We start from the raw sequence: 16,846 nt of genomic DNA on the forward strand, positions 1-16,846 counted from the left end.
TGCTGGTTTTTTTTTCAACTTATAAGAAGCGCTCGTGGGCCTTGGAGGCTCAGGGAGGCGCCTCTGGCTGCCAAGGTGATTCATAGGCACGTGACAGGAGAAAACAGAAAGCAATTTTTTTTCTCTTTTTTTGGAGGGGGAGGGTTGTGTTTTCAATTTGTTATTTGGGCCTCGTTTATGAATCCACGCCATCACCTAGACTCTTGTGAGTGCCTTGTACGATCACTCCTATTTTGTTTATTTTTCCTCCCAGCTTGCTTCAGTCTGGTTTCCAGTTAAAATGTGAAAGGAAGCTGTCAGTCTGACCTAAGATCAGAGAGATGAGTGCTGATTCATGTCTATAGACATTTCAGATAAATAAGTGTAAGTTCTTCTCTCCACCTTTGCCTACTGTGCTTAGGAAGGCAGCTCTTCTCCATCAGGTTATCTCGTTTGCTGAGGTTATTTTTGTTCCGCTCAATAAGGTAAGTCAAAATCCATGAGATACTAAACATCTGTTGAGTTTAGCATTTGTTGCTGTCGTAGTCGACCTCCCTGAGTGAGATCTCTATCCCTCTTTATTCACAGCTCAGCATTCAAACCGCTTACCCATGGCTTCCAGTCACACACAAGCAGTGCCTGCGAGAAGCTTGTCTCATGCCGTGAGCCTCACTTATTCCAGGCTTAGTCCAGCCTCCAACCAGTTCGTGGAAATCCAGGAAAGATCCTGTTGACTTCAATAATACTTGTTGTGGGAAAGTAACGGAAGATTAGGGGGGAGGATTGTAAACACACTCAAGTGACTTGCAAGCTGTGGTGTCGAAAAACACATGTATCGTACTAATTGTTTAGTTTTGCATGCTTGACGAGTAGAACATCTGCGTTTAGATAACACAGGCCTGTGGGAGACTCCCTATCGAACATGCTTGTGCTTCCTGCCCTGCTGTGAGAAAGATCAAAGCACAGGGGTAAACTACGCCTGCGTGACTCCCTGACACATAGGTGAAAAAGGTTTGGTATCGCTCTCTTGCTCTCTAACCCTCTAGCAGGGACGAAGCTCTGCAGTGCCTGCATCCCTGCTTGCGTGCCACTGGCTGGGTGTTGCTTCAGAGATGCCCCATTTCACAGGGTAACAAGAGTAAACTTACTCTTTGCATTTCTTCTGTGGTTTTGTGGTCATTCCTGTGTCCTGCCTGCATCGGCTCACACAGTTGTAAATCCCTAAAAACGTGCGGTAGGCTTTGGTCTACAGCACAGTAGTTTTGTGACTTGGCTTTTTAACAGAGGACCATGAAAAAAAACCCTGTCACAGTTTATGCACACATAGACACGTATGTAAAATCCTAAAAAATCCTAACCCCAACCGTGCGATCAGAAAAACACTTTCGTTGGATTACGTGGCAGAGGGGGTAGCCGTAAGCTGCGAGTGGGACTTGCGGCATACACATTGGGTGGCTGTGCCCATGGCGTCCCTGCCAGCTTGGCCAGAAAAAAAACTCCTGGCAGCCTCCAACCCCGCTGCCTCCTCCATGGTTTCGCCTCGCCAAGCCTGAAGACCCCGCCAAGGCCAGCACCTGCTTGGTTGTCCCGTCCCAGTGCCGCCCCACCCGCCCTGCGCTGCAGACCGTGAAACCCCCAGGAGAGGCCGGCGTTGTACCCGGCGCTCGCGGGTGCGGAGGAAGGGGTCTGACCCCCCTCCCCCGCCCCACCGCCGGACCCGAGCCGGGACCGCGCCTCCTCCCGGCCTGCAGGGAGCGCGCCAGGCCCGCCCTGCTCCACCGGAAGGTGGCCGGCGCCACGCCTCGCCCACCCAATATCCTTGCGCCCTATTGGCCGTGCTGGTGACGGTTAGGGGGGCGCTGGCGGCGCCATGGCGGATCGGCTAACGCAGCTGCAGGATGCAGTGAACTCGGTGAGGCGGGCGCTGCTCTCTTCCCCTCTCTGTCGCTCGTCCTTCTTCTCACTGGCGAGAAGGAGAGGCTGGCGCCGAGTCGTGTCCCTCCTGTCCCCACGGCCTCTGCCGTCGCTGGGGAAGCGATGCCTCTCCCCGCTGGCAGCCCCCGGGATGGGGCCGGGGGGGTGTATCGCTGTGGGGCCGTGCTGCCACCTGCGCCGGGGTGGGCTACTGCGTGGCGTGCGCTGGGATGCGGAATAACACTGAAATAGCTTTAGTGGTGAAGTAATTTAACGGTCTCTTTACTGCTTGCAGCTCGCAGACCAGTTCTGTAATGCTATTGGAGTGTTGCAGCAGTGTGGCCCCCCAGCCTCTTTCAGCAATATTCAGACAGCGATAAACAAAGATCAGCCTGCTAATCCGACAGAGGGCAAGTCTGTCTTCTTGCATTTCCTCGCATGTGAATGTGTTTTGCTATAGTATGATCTGTAATACAAAATCTGTACTCTATTTCATGCTCAGCATACAATTCCACCACTAACTGGAGGAGTGGTTGAAGTCAAGTCATAAATTGATGTCAGCTGCACTTGCTGTGTAAGATTGTGGTAACATGAATATAATTTAACATGTTAAGGAAGCATTATAATGGATTTCTTGTGCTGGTTTCTTTGCCTGGATACAGCAGTTCTACAGATATAAACCACTTTAATAGGACTGATGCAGGAGATGGTTAGCGAGTTGTCCGTTACTTCCAAGAAGTTTTTCTGGAAAGAATTACTCTTAGTTTTATGAAATAATGTGTAAGTTTAAAATTCTCCATATCATAAACTTTTAATTATTTGTGTTTCTCCATGTATCACCTAGTTATGTAATTAATTAAGGAATAATGCCATGTTGAATCTCTCCAGTGGCATTTGTGCTTTTGTTGTTGGCTGCTTTGTTTGTATTTTTTTTTTTTCCTGAGATGAGAAGCTGATGTAAGACACTGAAATTGGCAAGCAAACTAGAAGTTCTCTCTGACTTGAGAATTTCAAGCTAGCACTTAAATAACTGTATTATTCTAATCCTGAATATTTTTTCTTCTTTTCTTTTTTTCCCTTTTTTTTTTTTTCCCTCTCTCAAGAAAATTTCATCTGTATCTTGTACCAGATCAGGTTTGGCTATTAGGATATCAGAGGAGACTGCTTTGGAGTGCAGCGATGCACTTTCTAGGACAGTTGAATACTAGTTCATTGGTCTATGGTGGTTTGCTCTCTGATACTGGAATTAGTTGCAAGAGCCAGCTGAAAGGCTCATTTTCTTCCTCATCTTACCTGCTGTTGTCCCAGGTGGTGGCATCCCTGTGCTGCCAGGAGCTAGAGGCTTTGTTAAGGTCTTAAAATGGTAGCTCATGACTGACTTCTCTTTTGATTTGTTTTTTTTTCCTAAAATTCTAACTATAGGGACTTCAGTAAAATCATACAGCCAGGTTAGATAAGGCAAAATGAAACTACTGATTATGTGTCTTTAGATACTTCAAGTCCTAATAAGGAGGCCTTAAGACTCTTTATAAGTAAACCCTGTAGTGACCCTGAGTAAGCTTTAAATGGATATGTTGGTTTTGTTGTTTTGTTTTTTTATTTAAGTTGAAGTCAAGTGTACCTTTGAGAATGTCAATCTTTGCTGTAGATTTTTGTCATTAGAAAGTATTTTCTTTCCTGCTTCTATGAATCTTTCACAAACTAGTCAACATAAACAAATGTATAAGATCTTAAGTTATAAATGGAAAAGGCTATTTCAGTATTTTGGTGGTAGTAATGAACTTAATTCAAATTGCATGAGGGAATTTCATATGGAAAGGTTTCGTTTCTGGCTTATGGTGCATCTTATTAAAAGTCCATGGAGTTCTTTCAGTGATACAGCAGTCAAATTAAGGTCTATTAAAAACTTCCAGTCCTGTTCCATTTCTCAGAGCAATTTAACTTTTTCTGTGGCTGGATAGGAATTCTTTTTCTAAATTAAATAAACTCAAATTCTTTTGCTAATGATCTGTTGCTAAATGTGAATGATCCATCTATTTGAATCACGATCTTTACGCTGTTTCCAGTGCTCTTCTTTTGTCTAGTGGCGTATTTAAAGGCAAGAATTGAAAAGTTAAATGAGTTTTTAGCTACTTCTCAATACTTAATATAGTAACTAGGACTCTTAATACTGATATTAGTAATTTCTTAACTGTCTAACTGTGGTGGACTTCTAGCTATCTCCTCATTTGTACAAAGCCCAGCCCTTTGTATAACCGGTTACCTTGTTTAATCTAGGTTTGGAATCAAACTACTTTTATCTTCTAATATGGTTGAGTTCTTATCAGTTGTGATATTGTTGTTTACTTCATGTAGGAGAATTTTTAAACCTGGATGCTTCAAGTCTTTAGTATTACCTGTGCTGTAAATGAAGAATTGTGCTTATTTCTAATAATGTACTGAGTGGGCTGACTTTTCTTTTTTTTTTTTTTTTTTTTTTTTTTAAAGAGTACGCCCAACTGTTTGCGGCACTGATTGCACGAACTGCGAAAGATATTGATGTTTTAATAGATTCTCTGCCTAGTGAAGAATCGACAGCAGCTTTGCAGGTGGGTAAGAGTGTTCTTAATCAAGACATAACTGAAGGAAAATTTCTTTCTTTTTTTTTAAAAACATTTTTACCCTCTAGGCCATGTAATCTTGGAAGAATGGTTTTCATATAAGCCTGAATCTTTCATGAGAGTAGCTTGAGTACTGTGTAGGCTTAGTGGAAATACTGAACTTGCGTCTTGCACTTACAAAGTAAGTTAGAATTTTTTCCAAAAAACTTTGATCATATCACCACAGTACTGGAAACTGCTATTTCCCTTTATTTTTCCACAAATATTTCAAATATTAATACAACAAATGCAACAGTACTGATGTGTGGTGGGGGTTTTGTTGTGGTTTTTTTTTTTTTTTTTTCTTGGATAATCTTTCATATTCTCTCACTGATTAGGAGTACATTTTCTTTTGTAGCTACAGAGCCAACACTTTCCTGAAGCCTTTTGTAATTCCACAGCGTTTCTGGTTGTTAAAGGGCTTTTATGGTATCCTTTAAGTTCTCCAGCTCTGTCACAAAACGGTTTCTTTGGTTTTCAGTAGTAGGATGTCCTTCTTTGGACCAGCCAAACTTGGTACATTTATTTCTTGCTCCTTCTCTCTTTAGATGTAGATACTCTAGGAAGAGCTTGGGATCAGAAAGCAGCTACTGGCCAGGCAGCTCTTAACAGGTGTAGCCAGTGTCATGATGTACATTCCCAGTGCTACAGGAGCTGAACTGCTGCCAACAGTTTGTGAACCCTTTCGTAATACTCAGCTGTTTCTAACTTCCAAAAAATGCTGTTGACCCACAATTCAAAGAACACTACTGTGTTGTGGCTTTTGGGTTTGTTTGGTTTGGATTTGGGTTTGTTTTTTTTTTTCCCCCCCTCTGTTATTTTTAAAGCTCTTGCCTATTAAACAGCATTTTTTTTTTTTCTTTTTGACTCTGACTTCTAGATTTGCATCAAGTGTTTTCTTTTTAGAATGGAACAACAATAAAGAATGCTGTTTCTCTGAGACCCCTGGAACTGCTTTAAGGTCACCTGGAGTTTTTACACCTTGGTTGATAATCTGTGACTACTCAAAGGCATTTTACAAAAGGCTAATACAAGAGGTGCCTGCTGGGCCAAATACAAATGAATTGACAGTGACATTGCATTTGGTTTTAAACAGAGCAGGTTAAATTTGGAAATGTTGCTAGTTACAGTAGCTACTGAACATACTGATTGAGCCCATTAACACCAGCATAATTTCATATAACTGTGCATTTAATAGCTGAAGACAGCTCTCTTGCTGCAGACAAATTACAGGCTTCTTCCACCATTGAGCAGAGTCTAATCATAGTGACACCTGATGCAGGGAAAGCAGGGTGCTTTACAAAGAGGAGTTGGTTGTCCAGCCTGGACATGCTTTCCTTAGATGTGATATTCTAACGGTTTCTTGCTTTGTTAATGCAGAATCTCATTTCACAAGATCTTCTGATCTTTTCTGTTTGGTGTAGTTTTGAGATGTTAGTTTGGGTTTTATCACTTACTGATTCTAGTTTTAATTTTTATTTTCTGTTGTTTAATTTGATGTAGTATTAAAGATAGATATTCTGATATTCTTTAAAAAGATTGTTTTGAAGGTGCTTGAAATACTCTAAAATATGCAGTATAATTTTTGTTGAGAACTGGTAGATAGCTATTAGCCAAGTATCTTATGTACTTAGGCTGAGCTATTTTCTTTTTTTTTCTTTTTTTCTTTTTTTTTAAATACTAAGGTTGTCTTGGTATATGTTGCAAATCTGAGGCTTGTTTTAAATGCTGAAAGGGTCTGCTATACTGATGCCCAACATATTTTACTCATCCCTTTTGAGTTCCCTTGTCGTGAAGTTAGTACTACATATTCCATTCAGATATGTGGCTTACCAGCAGTCAACTATTTAGCAACTGAAACTGAAGTACTGAGCTGGATTGTAAACTTCATACTCTTACCTTTTCTCATCTTCCTTCTCTGACCCTTCCTGCAAGACCTATCAAGTCCTTCATGCAAATATTAACCTTCATTAAAGACATTGGTGTTGCAGAACAGAAGATCAACATGTGGATAGAATTTGCCAGTTAGTTCAAGCATGACTTCTTAAGGACCTATATATAGACCTGGGCAATTGCTTTTTAAAAGTATTCATTTGGAATTATTTTGTTTTGGGTTTTTTTTTCTGTTTTACAAGTTTAGTTGTTTTAAATGTGGTAAATACATTATCTGACTTTCGAAGTTCAAATGTTTTATTTCACTAAACTTTGTCTAACTGAAAAGCAGTTTGGTTCTGAAACAAAATACTGGGAAAAAATGGTGAAATAATACCATTTCATCTGAAATATGCTATTTAACAGGAAGGTTCAAATAAGTTACGCCTACATCTTACTGAGCACCTTTCAGTAAGGGAGTGGGGAGGGGGATGAATACTTCTTATCAAGGAAAGCTGTACTGAGCTGAGTGTCATAGTAGAAAAGAAGTGAACATCTCTGGAGTTTTCTTGTGTTTACTCCATGTGGACATGCACTGTGTTTTAGACTGCTATCTATAATGAGTTGCTTTGAAGTTGCTAATATGTAATTCGGGGGCTAAAAGAGAATCTCTCATTTCTCAGGAGCACTTAACTGTTCCGTCACCATCCTTTAGTAGCAGTCAATTTTATATTGTATTTGCAGATCCTTACTTTTCTCCCTTTTATTTTAAAGGCTGCTAGTCTGTGTCGATTAGAAGAAGAAAACCATGAAGCAGCTGCCCGTCTGGAAGAGGTAGTTTATCGTGGGGATATGCTGCTGGAAAAGATACAGAGTGCCCTAGCAGATATCGCCCAGTCGCAGCTGAAGACGCGAAGCGGTACGCATAGCCAGCTCCTGCCGGACTCGTAGCACCAGAGGGCAGCACGCCCCGACAAAACCCAGCTGCGGAAAGTCGTGTTGAAAACACAGCCTTCTGTCCACAGAGGGCTGTAACACCCAGCCCGGCTCTTGTGGGACTCTGGAGTGCTCCGATCTTCGGTAACAACATCTTTTATCAAAGCTCAAGCTGTAGGCTTTGTATGAGAAGCAGTTCTATGGTAGAATCAGTGGTTCTGTTCTGGTATTATGTCTATTAATATATGTTTCCTTGACTTAAAATACTGTTTTCTGAGCTCTGATTTCTGTTCATAAATATGTTTGACTTCAGTCTGATTTGTTATCTTCATTGCACAAGCCTTAGTCCCTAAAGGGAATTCAGAAGGAAAATATATTAAAAGTATTTGTGTAATTCACTGGCTCCTGCTTTCAAAATTTAATGTTCTTTGGTGTATTTTTTGGTAAGGCTCCAACACAGACACACTTAAATTTGCTGGAGTTCCATGGAGACAGTGCTAGACAATGATGTGAATACAGTGGTTGCCATCTCTTTTAATTAACAGAAATTATAATCAAATACTTGTATTACTACATGCCTGGTTTACCACTCTTTACAGAGCAAGTAAAGGGATAAGTAAACTCTAATGTTTGCAAAGGAAGTGTTCTTGCCACTGACATCTCACTTTAAACAAAATATCTGCAAGTATCTGGTATTGGCATTTATTTCTGTTTGTACTTCACAGATGGGTCTTTGACTCCATTATTGCCAATGAGACACTTACTCTTGCTTGTTCTTGCTGTTTCTCTGCTTCTGCTGATGTTCTATGTTCTTGTGGCAACTGGTGAATACCTCTAAAACAGACAGTAATGAAGCAGCATTGGATAACTGGGAAGAAATTAGCAATGAGGAAACTGAAAATAACTTACTACGTAATGTTGCTTTTCAGTGTAAGCAGTGGCTGCCACCTGAATGCTCTGATCATAAGTAGCAAGAGGCCTGTCATCCCCAACATGCTCTAGAGCAGTTTTTATCTTCACACACTGAATAAATTGTTGCACCTCATCTTAGGATTCTAGAAATACCAGCATCTCTCTTTATATTTGGAAAAAAAAAAAGAAAAAACTACCAGATAATGTAAGGTTCAATGCATAAGGTTGGTGTTGAACTGTTAGTCATTTTCTGTATTTCTGAGTTAGCATCCTTGCATTATTGTAGGATGCTGTTTGTTGTCACATACCTGCTCATTTCCTGATCAAACTACCTACTATATATTGGACGTGCTGTCATTAACTTGAAAGTTACACGTCACACAATAAAGCAAGAGAGCCGAAATTGCTTTTTTTCCTTTGAGAAATAATGTCATGTTTTGGTGAGTGAGTAGTACTACAAGGTGTGGGACTCCACTAGTTCTTGCATGTTGTGTGGCTGGACCAGCTGTTGTAAATCTTTATCTGCTCTTTTACAGTCTGCAGCTCAGTTGGTAGGCTTGTGTATCTTTTTGTTGGACTCTTGACACACAGAAGGGGAAAAAACCCAACAATTTGCTATAGCTGTCTAATGGACAGAGCATTAGATGCGGGCTTGGAAATGTGGATTCCTTTCCTCTCTACCACAGATGTACCGATTTGTCCAGCCACTACTCTTGAGGTTTAAACATCTCTGTTTAAAAGACGATGTGTAATGGTAGTGATTTCCTTGGGGGGGGTTGTCATGCAAGAATTGCAGGGTGTGCAGGATTACTCTGTCTGTACAATTTAGCACCCCAACTTTCAGTAAAAAAAAAAAAAAAAAAGGTGAGAGGAGGCATTGTGTGCTCCCTGAGAAATCTTAATTAACTCCAAACTTTTAATACTAAAGGATGGGGGGATCCCTATGTAACAGCTGCTAACAAATGTATTGGGTTACATGTGAGAGGGCTGTAAAAGGAAACTGGTTGAGAGGAGAATAAATGGAGCAAGATGTAAAATGGTTCTGCGTATTATGTTGGACAAGGAGTACTGCCCAGTGAACAAACTGTGCTTTGAAGAAAGATAGCACAGTGCATAATGGAAAATTCCATTGAAAAACAATCTCAACCACTTCAAATGAGCAGCAGCGTTTCGTGCTGAGAATCCATACAGCCCAGTGGCAAAGATGTTGGAATCAATTTAGTAAATACAAGCGGCTGATCAAAGCCTAGTATTCCTTACTATAAACAGCCATGCTTGGAGGAAAGGAACATCTCGCAGCAGCTGTTCTCATTTTCAGATATGAGAGTACAGAGGAATTTATACACTTGTTCTTAAAGATACTGGGAAAAGTGCATTAACAATATTTTAGCTTCATGTGTTTATTAAGTTAATCCTGGCTTACTATTGCAGATGTTCTTTGGAGGTCTAGGAGCTTCTGCTGTGTGTGGCATGGGGAGGGTGTTCTGGCCGTCCCTGCAGAATTGGTACCAAGAGATTTTGGGAGTTGGCAACAATACAGGCCAGAGATTGCCTGGCTGAGGAGCAGTTCTGCTCAAATGGACCTAGGGGTCTTGGCAGACAGCAAGCTGGGCATGAGCCAGTAGCTGGCCCTGGCAATAAAAAAGGCCAACAGCATCCTGGGTTGTATTAGCAGGAGCACAGCCTCAATCCAGGAAAGTGATTAATTCCCTCTGCTCAGCAGTTGTTAGACTGCATCTGGGGCCCTCAGCATCAGAAAGATGATAAAATTAAGTTCAGCAGAAGGCCACCACAGTGACGTGGTCTGGAGCACTTCCCCCATGGAGAGGCCAAAGGAGGTAGGCTGGGATAAGAGATGGCTTTGGGGGCACCTAACAGCAGCCTGCCCATACTTGCATGGAGGTTATGGAGAAGATAGGGACAGGCTCTTCACAGTGGTGCATGGCTGAAGAATGATGGACCACAGACATAAACTGAAACCACAGAGGTTCAGACTGGTCACAAGCAAAAGCTTTTTCACTGTTAGGAAAGTTAGGTTTTGGAACATGGACCCCAGAGAAACTGGAAAATCCTGGGAGGTTTTTAAAGACCTGACTGGATAAAGCTCTGAGCAACCTCATCTGACCTCACAGCTGACCCATGTTTGAGCAGGAGGTTGGACTCCTGAGGGCCCTCCTGAGGTCCCTTCTGACCTGAATGATCCTATGGATACTAGACACATTCATAGTCTCGGAAAGAACCAAGAAAGTATCAAAGAATGTTGTCCCTTTCTAGAAAGGCAGATCTGGAGGACAGAAAACTTGAGATACCTAGTGTCAGCCTTATTCTTATTTATGAGACTTTGTGATGTAGGCCCCTGCACTGGGGGCTGTTGAGTTGACCTTAGGCATGGTGTGAAATTCCATGCTGTAGTGACCCAAGTTTCCAACAGGTGCCCTTGGAGAGCCTGATATGCAAAATCCACATCCTACACTTAGGGAAAATTGATCTGTCAGATGATGCTGACTCACTATTAGACAAAGGCAGGCTCCTCTAAAGAAAGAAATTGTATTTGTGTTTTATATAGCTTGTTATGTAGTCTTACGTAAGAAATAATGAAAGCCCTATTTTCAGGCACCAAACCTGAGACGAGAGCAAAAGTTTTATTCTCGCTTTTTCTTTCAGATCTTTTATATGCTTGCAATGAGCAGCATTCACAGTGGAAATGATCTCCAGGAAGCTTTGTCTGTTTTAATGTAGTTAGTGTAACATGCTTTGTAGGAGTATAGCTTCGCAAATATTACACGCTATTTGCGTACACTTACATGCAGGTTTTATGTTTATTTTTGTTTCTTGGAAAGCTTTGCGGGGAAACCTTGCTTGTTCGTGGTAGCTGAACAAGCAGAACAGGAATTTTATATTCTTACAGCTGCTCTACCCAACCAGCATAGCCAAGTAGCCAAGGACATTCAACTCCTGCTCTGGGCACAAAAGAGCTATCTATCTATTTTATGACTGTTTAGACTGTCACCATGTTTCTTCTGAATTTCTGTTGATAGCTAACATTCAGGTAGGACGGCACAGTAGTAGAAACAGACCTTCCCTCGACTCTTTCAACTTGATATTTACTTACTATAAATATTACTGGACTCCTGGATTTAGCCTCTTTAGCCTTTCACACTTCACTGAAGGCCTAATTAATTAATTTTGTGAAGTGGAAATTTGTAGCTGAGTAGGGACCTTGCAATGTGGCTGCGAAACATCCTTTCTCCACCCTGCCCACTTGAAAAGAGAAGATTGAAATAGGCGGCCTCTTCAAGGAAACAATATACTTCATTCTACGGCAATGTGGGAAAGCAATTGACTACACATTAACTTTCTACAAGTGCTAGAGAAAAATCATGATTGTTTTCCTAAGTCATGATCTAAAGGAGAGAAGCCATATTTGTAAAAAGGACAACACCCTTGAAGCTAACAGCTCACAAGAAGAGGGGTCTTGCACCGAGACCCTACTAAGATTGTGGAGGTGGGGCTTCTGCAGATATTCCTCTGGTGCCTTCTCCAGGTGTCTGCAGAATAATAACTGGGAAGAAGTAACAGTTTGCTTGCTTGGCACCTTCAGCTGGGAAAAATAGGGTCAAGGCAAATTTTATTTCAGTGCTGACGAAGAGGGATGTTAAAGGAAAAATGTCAGGACAGTAGAATACAATTGTACACAACCTAATCAAGTGTGCCTTTCTGAAAGAAAAAAAAAGTATGGTGTCTTCTCTCTGCTTACGTTTCAGAAAGTATCAGAAAAAGGGTGAGTTCTGTTTAATTGGCCTGCCATTTTATTTTGAATGCGCATGTCAACAAACACTCAACATAAGCAAGTATTAATTTAGAGAACTGGGCAGTTTTCAGATTCTGCAGTTAGATAAACCTCTCTGTGTGCGACAGCACTCTGTGTGTTTAATGAACCTGGGATTGAAAGGCAAGCTTTGGCAAAGGAGAGTTTCACTGCACTCTTTTCACTTGGTGTTGTTTTAAAAATTGCAATAAGCTGCTGTCAAAAAGCTTTCTCTTGTGCAGTGATGGTGCAATAATTCATCCAGCCTGCACTGTAGAAAAGGCAGTAGAATCACCCAGCTGTCATCAAATGACATTTGATGGGGAGGAAGCAGACGCTTTATTTCAGTGGGACTACAAATGTGTATGTAAAGCTAAGGAAGCATCCTAACTGTCCCAGGCTCTGTAAAGTGGGGCAGATGCCTCTCTGTACATTTACTGTGTGATTTACAAAGAGAGGCACAGTGTAAAATGATGGAAGGGAAACACTGCCATGAAGAAGAAAAAAACATTTGAGACCTCTTCAAGGGCAGTCTGTGAGTGCGTAAGTGTCCAGCTAGCACCAGACCTTCTGGTGAGGTACCTCCTCCTCTCTCATGCAGCTCCCACTATGCAGCTCTCCCTACAGCATCACCGTCAGGGTTGGGGCTGCACTGGACATGCCTTTAGCCTGTGAATATAGAAGCTGAGCCACACCTAAGCTGCATTCCTAAAGGAATCTCCTAAAGGATGCACAATGTGGTGCTCCTTTCCCAAAAGTCACTGAGTTTGAATGTAAAATTATGCAACTGGTTGAAATTAGACAGTTTTAATTCTTAGTGTGGGAGCCAGCTATGAAGAGATGCCTACAGCTGATCTGGGTGACATATTCCAGCTTGCTTTAGGCATCCAAAAGCCCAAACCACACTGCTTTAGTTGTCACTGTTGGCAAAGGAGGGCTGAAGTTTTTAGGTGCTACAGAAGTCCTGAGACTTTGAGTGTGTCATACAGATGTACAGGGAGTGCAGAGTGGGACATCCCCTTGGTTATGCTGACCAACAACAAGGGGAATCCTTCCCGGAGGCCCCTGGTGTGCTCAGAGGGAGTGAAAACCTCTGGTGAGGCAGAATGAGCAGCTCTGACTTGTTTTGGTGTGCTCAAGCATGCAAAGTGTAATTCTACTCGGTGCATTAGTATTTCTCAGCTGAGAACAATTGTGTTTGACTGCTTCTCTATCTTGCTTCCCCTGCAGGCATTTTGCAGCAGCTGCAGGTGAAGGAGTATCCAGCCACATTCACCGGTGTGGTTCCTTCCGCTTGGTCCTTAATTGACCAGTTAAAAGTAATTAATCCCTGCTAGCCTTTCTAACAGGAGAAGGAATTCGAGTGGTGAGGCATGTTAAAAGGCATTGTTTTGGTGTTAGGTGTAGCTGGGGAGTAAGGGATCAATTTATTTTTTTTTGTCAAAAGTTGTATCATTAGCTCATATTTATGATGTAAGAAAATTGCTAGGCATCTGTAGGTGCCAGTATTCCATAACTAGGTCATTTTTAATTGTCTGTTGTGTTATGGTAGATACTGACCTCATCTGAAGTCCTGACTTTGGAAGCTCTGGCTTTGGAATAGACTGGAAATTGGTAAGCTAATGTGTAAGAAAAGCATTTATTCCAGGGATACTGTATCAGGAAGAATCCTGTGGAGCAGCATTAGAAATGAATCTGATCATTTAGGGTAATTAAGTGGTAACATTTACCATGGTAAGACATATTATCTTATACCCTGCACAGCTCTTTATGCCTGATTGCTACCAGAATAAAGCTGCAATCAAATAACTTTTCAAATAATTAAGTCAGAGTGTAAACAGGTTGTAGTCTGCTTTGTAAAGGGAACTTATGGTTGTCTTCCGTTGATAACATCTGACGCTGAGGTGTGGCAACTGAACTTCAGCAGTTGACTGTACGTTTTCCAGACTTACCTGTCTTCAGCAGAAAATCATGTTATGATTTATGGCTTTTCAAAGAGTGATGGTTTTTTGACCCAACCATGAACACAGCTAGAGCTGAGTGGGGTACATGAATGCCATGGCTTGCTTTGAAAACTCTTCCTGGTGCTGCACTGGTATCTCTGAATCACAGACAGGGTTAGATTGATCCCAAAAGTTAAGTTTGGGAAGACATCATGCCCAGTCCTAGTGACAGGGATTGTTAAAATAATTTCTGACTTCTCTGTGGTTTTTCTGATCCAAATGAAATTGGATCACTTCTTAGGATTATCCAGGCATTTAATCTAACAAGTTTCTTATTACTGTAGGGAAGGGGTACTTTAACGATGCTCTTGATCATCTGCACTTGCTTCCTATGGTACTCTGGTGTTTGTGGTTCTTGATTTGTGGTGCTATAGCTTTGTGGTGTGAGATGCTGTTCTGTGGTTTCAGTGTTTGGGGTTGTGTGACTGGATGCTTTTGAAATAAATACCATGTGGTGGTGTGCCATTGGTCTTGCTCACCCTGGCAGCCCCTTTCATTTTCATCCTGTGTTTAGTCCTTGCTATGGTACTTCCAATCTAACCTATGCACAAAACCTGACCTCTTTGGTGTTACAAGTCTGTCACAGAGATTTATTACAATAAATCCACTGAGGTCAAGGGAACATCCTTTCCCAGAAACAGGAGTGCAGGACTGCACTGGAGTGCCTGTAAGGAGATACTGCACTGCAGAACTTTCATTTCTCTCTTTTACTTGTGAGTCATAATCCTGATGTACTCAGGAACTTCTATACCAGACACAATAGAGCCAGCTGTTGCACTTGGCAGATGCATTGTTCTGGTATTTTAACTCTCCATAAACTTATGCTGAGGAGAGAAGTGTGACAAAATTGGTTGCAAAGAGGCACCCTTCCTGGTTGTGACCACCCTGGACTGTCCTGTAGAGCTAGACTCCTTTCTTTCAAAATCTTCAGATCAGTCCTTTGAGAGCCCGTCTTCAGATCAGTCTTTTAGTCTAGAAGAATAGCATTTTGAAACAACAGAATCTATAGTAGAGACTGTGTTTAGACTGTTTGTGGTCTCTTTTGTTTACAGTTTTCAGCAGATACCCTATGCACCACTCTGTAAAACATTCTTGAGGTCTCCTGTCAGGCTTTTTTCTCAAAGATGTTCCCCCTCGCCTGGAATCACTCAAATTGTCATTAATCCAGAAAGACAGACTTGGAACATGTAGATGTGGCTCATACTCTAGTATGAGTCAATATATCCAGGGGGGAGAGAAAAGACACAGCTTCCAGTCCTTGTACAAATGAAGAAATGGAGTAAAAGTGCTCCAACAGGAAAAGGAATTCAAAGATTCACCCCTCCAGAACAGCCTGTAACCTTAAAGTTAGGGTTCTGTACTGGAAGGTGAGTAGCCTAAGTCCAAATCCCCTCAGTCAAAATGGATCTCCCTACATCAAATATAATACATGCGAAACCTTAGGGCCAGACAGGGACTTAGGGTGTGCAAGGAAAGGATTGCTGTGTGGGATGAAAAGGACAGCAAATGAGTATTGCAGCAAGAAAATGGGGATGTAGTAGTTCCTTGCTGATAGTCAAACTCTTGAATAACCCATTCAGTTGAATTGTGTGTCCCGACAAGTGAAATACCAGCTTAGCATCTTGTGACAGGAGACACATCCGTTCTGAACTGGAATAAAGAGAATTATTTTCTGTGGCTTAGATGCAACAGCCAAGTATAGCTGTGACTACCTCTGCTATTTGCTTTGCCATACTTTCACCTGCTTTTTCTCTGAAGTGCATGTTTCGTACAAGAGACTGTCCTGTTAACTTGATCTGATTATTCTCTGTCAAATCAAAATAAATGTAACTAAACATTAAGGAACTGGGTAGGTGACAATGGAATAAATACCACAGGTCCTATACAGATCTTATAGTGAGATTATCTTGACTGCATTTATCAGATGTATACTGTTTACCTGATGAAAAAGGTATATTTTGGTATTACCTTCTTTTGGTAATTTGTAAGCTGATTTAGTTTTTTAACTAATTGCTGGGAAGACAGATCCTAAAACAAAATGCTCTCATTATCCACAAAGAAGGAAGAGTGCAAGCATTCTTCTGGCACCGATACCCCATCTAAAGGGACAGGTGTTATTCTTTGTCCATTCAAACTCAGTGTTTTGCCTCAGAGCAGTAGAAAAGGACTTCCCTTGTGTCCTTCATCACAGTGGTTTTAAGTAGATCTACCCAATGAACCATGTTACCACTTCATTTCATGCCAGCCACAAGATGAAATGACATTGGCTTTGGACAAAACTGGCCTTTGTTATGGGGCAGGTTAGCAAATGCGTATGTCACGGTGAAGGATGGCGCAAGTCAATCAAGTGACAAATCAATTGAGTTCCCCAATGGAGACAGTGTCTGGCTCTACCACACACCAGCTGTCCCTGCAGTGTGACAGGATAAAAGGAGCAAGGAAGGAACAAGGCCTACTGTAATTCAACAGGAGTTCAACGAGGCAGGTGTGTCCCTTTGCCACTGGGGTTGGATGCATGAAGGGTGACCAAAGCTGCAGCGGGCTTTGGACATCAGACTCGAGTATGAAATCTGTATTTTTGGAGATTTTCTTTTCTGATGCTGATTTTCTACCCCCTCGCCTCCAGTCTGTGAGGTGCTGCCAGCTCACAGACAGCACAATAATACTCCAAAAACAGTGAAACAATTTAATCAGGTTTTTAAAACTTGCATGCCTTAATATTTCAAATGATTGAGATATACAATAAATAAACCTTATGAAACGGAATAGTTTGGGAAAAAAAA

At 41.7% G+C, this 16,846-nt stretch overlaps 1 protein-coding gene across 1 annotated transcript; it reads left to right on the plus strand.

Moving 5' to 3' along the window:
- The first annotated feature begins 1,837 nt into the window (after positions 1–1,837).
- On the plus strand, positions 1,838–8,410 carry MED21 (mediator complex subunit 21). Its single transcript, XM_086757085.1, has 4 exons — positions 1,838–1,891; positions 2,189–2,303; positions 4,381–4,481; positions 7,179–8,410. Exons 1-4 carry the CDS (start codon positions 1,850–1,852, stop codon positions 7,353–7,355), a joined length of 435 nt encoding a protein of 144 aa, XP_086613211.1. The 5' UTR covers positions 1,838–1,849; the 3' UTR covers positions 7,356–8,410.
- The last annotated feature ends 8,436 nt before the right edge of the window (positions 8,411–16,846 follow it).

The sequence above is a fragment of the Chlamydotis macqueenii genome, chromosome 1 (genome assembly GCF_036417535.1).
Source record: "Chlamydotis macqueenii isolate bChlMac1 chromosome 1, bChlMac1.mat, whole genome shotgun sequence".
Taxonomy (NCBI): domain Eukaryota; kingdom Metazoa; phylum Chordata; class Aves; order Otidiformes; family Otididae; genus Chlamydotis; species Chlamydotis macqueenii.